At 31.8% G+C, this 9187-nt stretch overlaps 1 protein-coding gene across 1 annotated transcript; it reads right to left on the minus strand.

Annotated features, from left to right (window-relative positions):
• Positions 1-474: 474 nt before the first annotated feature.
• Positions 475-5827, minus strand: LOC106476487. Its single transcript, XM_022380345.1, has 4 exons — positions 5685-5827; positions 2962-3081; positions 2284-2429; positions 475-1674 (listed from the first exon to the last, which is right to left on the minus strand). The coding sequence occupies exons 2-4, from the start codon at positions 3074-3076 to the stop codon at positions 475-477; spliced, it is 1461 nt and encodes a 486-aa protein (XP_022236053.1). The 5' UTR covers positions 3077-3081; positions 5685-5827.
• Positions 5828-9187: the final 3360 nt, after the last annotated feature.

Below are 9187 nucleotides of genomic sequence, written 5' to 3' on the forward strand. Positions count from 1 at the left end.
GGGACAGGTATTTTAAGACTGGTACATTTTTCTTATTAATCTCACCTCTGAAACAATTTGATTTGTATTTATGTCAAAGACATTACAGATATCTGTTGCCAGATATCATCTGACCAAACAGAAGGAAGTCTATCAACAGCACCCTATCACCCACAATTTATGCTATGGAATTGACTGTCACTTTTATAATGCACCCATGCCTTGAAGTGGGGAGAATATTTTATTTTATTTCATTGCAGGCTTGCAAGCTACAAAATCTAGAGCTCTCTAACAGGGCTGATCCACACCCCAGATTCACTTAAACTTTACACCTTAATAATTTATTTCTCAAAGAATGCTATAATTCATCATTACACCATATTATCAGTTGTTTTTTTTTGCACCATAAGTTTCAACATTATATAATTTCGTTTTTACCAAGTTACATTTAAATAAAGAAATATAAATAAACAAATCTCTCTCTCTCTCTTTTTTTTAATTCCAATGCTTCAAATAACTTACCAAGTCCCCTGAAGCGTAACTAAGAGACGCTCTTGCACAAGTTGCCTTCATGTGCAGGGAGACATCCAGGTTTAGTTGTTGTTCTTGGCTGTTGCAATCATCACGATCCTTTTGTGTAAACCTGTTGGAGTTTTCCTTACTCACGACCGTTCTAATCCGGTTTCTTGGAGACTGAGGGCACGCAATGGTTGCTGTCCCTGTACGTGGAATACTAGGGTTGAGACTACTATAATAAGCCTGTTGCGAACTTAAAGAATATTTCGATCCTGGATGAGGAGTTACGACGTACATTAGTTCATCATCCGATGAAAATGAATGTAGCGAGGTTTGACTAACATTCGAATCACTATCCCCAAACATTCCTTTGTGACTTTTAGGTTCTCCTATTGGAGAGGAGACGTGGTTAATCCAGTCCCGTTGCAGCGATCCATTGGTTTTAATCCTGCTTTGATAAGGTGAAGAATGAGTTGGAAGATTATAGCTTGGAGAATAATTATACTCTTTCTCTAAAAAAGGTGGACCTAATCCATTGAAAGTTATTTCTTCTAAATTCTCCACCTTGTGTTCACCTACAGAAGTTGCTAATGTAAAAGACTCTGAATGACTAGCATCGTCAGTACAGGTAGGAGAACACACTTCCTGGTCAATACAGGTAGAAGAACACACTTCCTGATCAGTACAGGTAGAAGAACACACTTCCTGATCAGTACAGGAAGAAGAACACACTTCCTGATCAGTACAGGAAGAAGAACACACTTCCTGATCAGTACAGGAAGAAGAACACACTTCCTGATCAGTACAGGAAGAAGAACAAACTTCCTGATCAGTACAGGAAGAAGAACACACTTCCTGATTAGTACAGGAAGAAGAACACACTTCCTGATCAGTACAGGAAGAAGAACACACTTCCTGATCAGTACAGGAAGAAGAACACACTTTCTGATCAGTACAGGAAGAAGAACACACTTTCTGATCAGTACAGGAAGAAGAACACACTTTCTGATTAGTACAGGTAGAAGAACACACTTCCTGATCTTCTTTTTCTTCTAATTCTTTCAAATCGTTTTCTTTTCCAGAAGAGCTTTCATATTCTGCACACGTATTTATGATTTCTCTAAGTTTTAACCCATCCTCATGATTTTTTCCCTTTTCCATTTTAAGTCCTTCCATTTCCTACGAGACACAAGTAATAATTAGCACTTTAACCCTAACACAATTGTCTTAGTACTAATTTTACTTGACCAAAACACTTCTGTATGGATATTCCTTATCATGAAATTTGACAAATTTTACAGTTGAACACCTAAACTTACCACAAGTTAATAATAAACTTATACTTGTCAGACTAATTGTAATGTAAATTATTATAATATTACTAAAATTATTTTAAAATGAATAATTTCTTTATGATTGTAACCCACATACTAATAACTATAGCTTCCAAAAAAACAAAATTAAAAACACAGTTCACTGTGAAAAAAAAAGAAAAAAGGCTACTACTTTGAAAATTGAAATTTTATGACCTCCTACTCTCAGATGACATTGTTTTATTTTACTTCCTCGGGTTTTAGGTCCTCAACACCATCACAACAATTGTAGCAACTATCACTGGTAATTAACATTGTTAAAAACAAATGTTAATGATTGATTCCATAAAAAAAACGAAGATTTATAATTGTAATGAGTATTTGACCAGAAGGTAAGCTCTAACTGTGAAGAAACGATGATTGTTTGTTGTTATAAAAAGCATTACTACAACAAATGAAATTCTGTGATACAGACCTGTAGCAGCGTACAAACTCCTTCTTGTACCAACAAACTTCGTTCATCTTGTGAAGCACTTTGGGTATCATTTATTGACTCAAACTCAGAGACGTCTGGACTCTCCCGAAGATCATTGTCCAAGCTTTTGACTTCTGATGAGCAATCTGTACATATGACAACATGATCACATGATGACTGACAATTATTAAACTTCTGCATAGCTAACACAAACTCCTGAGTTGTTGTATGTTCCATCACCATTAAGTATTTATTATGAAATAAATTAAACCCCAAAATGGTATACACAGTGTGTTGATTTCTAAATGCACACGGCACTAAGACATTAACATAATAAGGATTTTGTAGTTTTGTGTGAACTGTTTATTTAAACATCATACATAACATAAAACAGAGATCACGGAAACAGTGGAAATGTTATATACATGCTTAGTGGTTAGAACAGTGTATTGTTATTCTACATTATACATAAAATGACAAAAACGTTAGCTTGGTTCTTCACAACAGGTACATATAAAAACCACTTAAAGATGAGAAGATACATATTTTACATATTTTATAAAATATCCAAACAATATATTCTTCTTGTCTTTTACTTAGAAGGGAAAAAAATTGGAATTGTAAAGTATGAAAGTAATGTGTAACTTCAGTTACGTACAATACACTTTCAAAACATACCTGAAGAAAAGGCATTTGGTACAACTAAAACTGCCACGTTCGGGTTTACTGTCACTTCGCGAGACTCTACAGGATGGTTGAAACAGAAGAAATGTGATCTTCCTACACAAATCATACTTCCTAAAATACAATATAAAAAAAGTATTAACACACGTGTTTTCTATATGTTCAATGAGAAGCGAGAAAAAAAATGTTTAAAAATCTGAAATGTACGACACTGATTTCTTCACAACAGCTCTCTTAGTATTGATAAGTTAAAATGTGTATTTATCTTTAAATAAAAAATATCACAATTTCTTGAAAATTTCATTAAAACTTGAAAAACAATTTGTTTACAAGACAAGAGTAAAAATAATAGGATTAGAGCACAAAAAAACATTTTTGACAATTACATGTAATTATTAAGAAATTAAAACTAAGCCTAACTTCAAAGGCCATCATTTTCTGCAATAAAATTATTCCTGGCATACAACATAAGCAGATGAATTCTAAATACTACAAACGGCTAACAGTATATTTGAAGTCCTACTTTTTCACGATACCACATTAAGTTCTGATGAACACTAAATTCAGTAACATCTGAATCTCACTCCTCGGCTCGTTATTGGTAATACTTTGATCGCATTCCTCAGCTGCTTACTTAATATATCATATTAACAAGAACCTGGGTTCATATTCCAGCCTGAATCAGTTTTCACTTTAATATAAACACAATTTATATAGGTTAGTATGCCACATTAGAGATCTCACATTAAGTCAATGAAATATGTATGACAAAAAAGGTTTCCACTAAAGGTTACAGCTTAAGTACACCTGGGTTGTTGAGAAATCAACTCAGCCTAAGCTAGTAACATCTGAAAAAAATTAACACAAAAATGATATATTAAAGAAAACCCACTCTTCTGAATTACTGTCTTTGATAAGTACTAGGAAACTGACATCGATTCAACTCGCATGAAACAAAATACACCCAGAAAAGAAACCACAAAAGTACTGAACAGAAATAATGCTCCAACATGAGCTAACATATTTGTTACTTTTTAAAGAATCTTTTTTTTTTTAATGTAGTGTCCACATTACATTATATTTGAAAGAAAATAAAAAACATTTACAACATAAGTTTTATTCTTTATGATCTCAAGTTTTCCATTTTAAAAATCAAGTTAATTTATTTAGTGTAGAAAACTTAGTTGGTATGAAAATACAATTAATTTATTAAAATATATCATTAAGCAGTGAGATCAAAATTTTTGTGCCATCACCAATGAATAGCAATAATTCCAAAACTTCTCAAAAGATGGCACTAACATCAAGAGTGGACCTGTTTACACTTAGCTAGTGGCATATATTTAGCAGGCAGCTGGAACCTCTAATTTGGACTTTAACACGTCATGTGCCTTTTGGTTGAACACAGATAAAAATTCTATTTTGACACACCATCTACATTAATTAGAACTGGAATATGCAATGAACTGAGTTTAATAGAGTTTCATGTGTGTCAGTAGGGTGGGTCAGTAGGGCAAGTGAACCTTCTTCAGATAACAGTAATGGAATTATGCATGATTTTCTCTTTTAGAATTCAAAAACTTATTTCCAATTAGTATACTACTTCCAACATACTTTATAGTTTTGAAATTTCAACAATTTAAATTCTTTATATACAGATGAGCTTAATTTTGATGCTTTAATTATAAAAGTACTCCAGAAAATAACCGTCTAATTTTCAAAATTAAAATACAACTCATTTTATAAGGTACATAATGATTGCTAACTAACAATATAAAATTACAAAAACGATCTCTATGGAAAATATTTGTTTATAATTATACTAAAATGGAGAGTGTTTGTTCGTCCTTAAAAATAAATTATATTGTTTTGGATTAAGAAAATAATCTCTTAAATTTTATTAGGATGTAAATTTACAATTAAAAAGTTAATTTCTGCTGCTTCTCATTTGCTAAATGAACAAAATAAAAATATTCCCATATTCGTAGCAATATTTATTCATACATGTTTTTACACATCACACGCAGCATGGCTGGGCTCATGAATAACCTTTCTTTGTTTGAAATATCAAGTATCAATTGTGCATCTAAACAGTAAATAGTATGTATTGGATGAATTTCAGGATACTTACAAAGTAATTAAGTATCTGGTATCAAAAAGAAAAGTTATATCCAGTTTAATATTTATAATATCTTTATTGTATGAAAACAAGAATTTCAAAGCCAATTTACATCAATTACAGATATTACCAATTTTTTTATAGTTACTCTACGTCAATGATTTAAACTTTTTTTTCACAGTGGTGTTGAATAGTGAATCGGATCTTAGTTAATACGTGATTAGTGGAATTTATCAATTAATCATTAGGTAATTACATTCAACTAATCAATTAAGCTAAACAACCTTGAATTAATCAAACTTAATATTTAGAAATTATAATGACAATATTTAAATTATTTGGATAGTTGGAATACAGTAATAATTGGAAACACAAATTCCAGTTAGCTGATTATTTTCAGGACATTAGTTGACTTAATCATAATTTAGATTAATTGATTATATTTCCTGGCATTAATTAATGTAATTGATTAACTGAGTTAATCTCCCAGTTTGACTTACTAAATACTAAATTTGTGGTACAATTATCCACATTTTAATTCAATTTTCATTAACAGTACATGTTGAAATCCATGAGATTTAATACATAATGTTTTTACCTTAGTTTTACCACCTCAAGAAGTGAAGAGCTGTTTGGTTTCAGTAACTCTGTCCCAAGTTCCACTTTTCAGACCCATGTGGGAGAGGCATTACACAAACTCACCTATAGACATCTTCGCTTCAGAAAGGTCACTTCATCTTCAACTATAGGTAAAATAAAACTTATATAACAAGAGGTCCAAGTACAAACAAGACAAAACAGGAGATGTTCAATGTGCTTAGAACTAGTTACAAATCAAATCACCTAAAGAAAGAACTACATTCAATCTAATTATATGTATCCACACAGCTCACTTCTTTAACTGTACCTATATCTAAGTTAAATTGAAGGTGTTTGGTGTCAGTAATAAGCAGTAACATGCAGAAGACATTAGTTGGCTGGAGCTAATTGACGAAAAAATGGCACTTTTCAAGCATGGCAAGGCAATACTTGGGGGAGGGGAGTAGGTGTTAGGGGAGACTATGGGGACTGCAAGTTGCCTCTGGGACACACAGAATAAAAAGCCATAAGAAACAAACAGATCCTCTTTTATTCCTATTCAATCGATCTTATAAACACTTAAAATCTAAAACAACAGTGAATTATTGTGTATTAACACTTGATATCACAGTTAAGTTGTCTGCTGTAATGACCTTCAAGTCCCTGTGTGCCATTTATTTTAAAGCTCCAATGTTGTTTTCCCTATTAAGTTGCAGCAAGCAAGGTGTGGAATCAAGCATATGTTTCAGTAGTTGTGGATCTTTTTTTTTTTATGACTGAGAAGAAAGGAACTTTAGGGGCATAAAAAGAGGAAGGAACGTCACTCTCAATTAGGTTATAAAGATAATGTTCATTTAGCCTTCTTCTAAGTAATATATGTTTGCACTTATACCATGAATCTAATAAGATCATAGATCATTTGCAGTTGTTAGTATTAACTGCTGTTAAAGTTAGCAGTTTAAGAAGGTTTGAGTATCAACAAAAGGACAGTTTGTGTATTTATCATAACTGTGTTAAGAACTTTACTATGTGCCAAGAGGCATTATATTAGTCTATATGAAATCTAATGTAACCAACAAATAGATAAAGTTGAATAATTCTAATGACTTATAACATCAGAAGTTAATTGGGACTTTTTAATAAATAAAACATTAGAGAATTTACCAAATGCCACTGAATCAAACTAGTTTTGAAGTATTCTACCCCTTAATCATCAGCACTGGACAATGACAGAGTAAGGAATAAAACCAGGCTATTGGTAGCAGTTGATAGTATTCTGTTTATACAGTGTTTTAATTGTCCTTACTTGCTAAATCTCAGTCTCCCTATGGTGCATTTAACTCCAAAGTAAACACAGAACTACACTTTGGACATTATATCAAAGTTGTTAAACATAACATACTTCAAACATTGAAACCATCCAAACACACCGTTGTAACCTAAACCAGAATAAGAGAACCGCACTCACTCGAGGGCCTTTTATCTACAATAGTATCAAATTAAAGCCAACAGATAACAATAACACTGTTGTTCTTTTTTTTTTACAAAAGAAACTATATCACTGAAGCTAACTACAAAATTAATTATTTCTACAAGTTGTCCACTCATGACCACACAACTGTGCACTAAAACTATCAGTGACAACTTAAACAACTCAACACCATAATAATTAATGTCAACTTAACTCATTGCCATCACTGACAACTCAGAGAACTCATCTTCATCAATGTCAGCTTAACTCATTGCCATCACTGACAACTCAGAGAACTCATCTTCATCAATGTCAGCTTAACTCATTGCCATCACTGACAACTCAGAGAACTCATCTTCATCAATGTCAGCTTAAACAACTCATCCACATCATTAACAACTTAAACAACTCATCACCATCATTAACAACTTAAACAACTCATCACCATCATTAACAACTTAAACAACCATTACCATCATTAACAACTGAAACAACTCATCACCATCATTAACAACTTAAACAACCATTACCATCATTAACAACTTAAACAACCATTACCATCATTAACAACTTAAACAACTCATCACCATCATTAACAACTTAAACAACTCATCACCATCATTAACAACTTAAACAACTCATCACCATCATTAACAACTTAAACAACTCATCACCATCATTAACAACTTAAACAACTTACTGTACATGATACAAATCCAGCAAACAAGAACATTTTAAACAACATGGACACGAGTAAAGATTTTCCCTAGTGGATTTAACTATAACAATGGTTATTTTAAAATACTGGTGCATTGGTAACCCTTCCCTTCAGCCCTTATGTCCAGAAGTGCACGTTCTCTGCACGTTACTATTTCATAAAAACTAATAAATGTAAAATTTACACAGCACATGAAACTTCAACTGTAGATTAGGACTGCCTGATTCTGCTATTGTATATTTACACAGCAATAGCATGGTATAAATCAGTATCAGTGCTCTTAACAAGCACCAGTCACCCATATTATAACAACATAAGTAGAGGCTGGTAATTTAACATTTATTAGCTACTTACCAGTTATAACAACATAATTATTAGTTTTTTAACAGTATACACATATTTAATGACCCACTGCAAAATAAAAAAAAGGGCACATCTACTTCTTATAACAACTAGGTACACATAGTTGTACAGTACATGTACGAATAACTAGAAACTTTAGTTTGAATAAGTGCTATACAAACTTAGGGTCACAATTATATAAATACATCTTTCAAGATATTTTTGTACTGAAAACATTGAAAACTTTTAAATATAAAATTGAGTATGCTAAAAGATTACTAAGTATAACATCCTTACTAATATATACTTAAAACAATTGAACCATGTTTTCCATACATTAGCAACTAGTTTCCACTTCAAGTCAGATTTGATGATGAGGAACCACCTTTTAGATAGTTAAGTTTAGAGTCAGCTTGAATGGGTGGTGGAAGAAACTTTATTACAAATGTACAACATTTCGACAAGCTTATGTCATCATCAGTTTCAAACTGTCCCCAGACTTTTCACTTTTACCAGGTATAACAACGTAAGTAGCTAATAAATGTTAAATTACCAAGTATAACAACGTAAGTAGCTAATAAATGTTAAATTACCAAGTATAACAACATAAGTAGCTAATAAATGTTAAATTTCCAGTTATAACAACGTAAGTAGCTAATAAATGTTAAATTACCAGTTATGACAACATAAGTAGCTAATAAATGTTAAACTACCAGGTATAACAACATAAGTAGCTAATAAATGTTAAATTACCAGTTATAACAACATAAGTAGCTAATAAATGTTAAACGCAAGCCGTATGAAGCCACATATACTTAAAGAATACTGCGAATGTGTATAACAAATGGTTTTCTGAAAAGTATTGTAATGTTTAAATCGTGAAGTTTGAGATTCTGTATATTAATAAAATAGCATAATTGTGTGTAATAATGGACAATTCAATTAGATGTTGAATAACAGTAAGTTAATAAAATTATATAGAAATATGAGT

The sequence above is a fragment of the Limulus polyphemus genome, unplaced genomic scaffold (assembly GCF_000517525.1).
Source record: "Limulus polyphemus unplaced genomic scaffold, Limulus_polyphemus-2.1.2 Scaffold10712, whole genome shotgun sequence".
Taxonomy (NCBI): domain Eukaryota; kingdom Metazoa; phylum Arthropoda; class Merostomata; order Xiphosura; family Limulidae; genus Limulus; species Limulus polyphemus.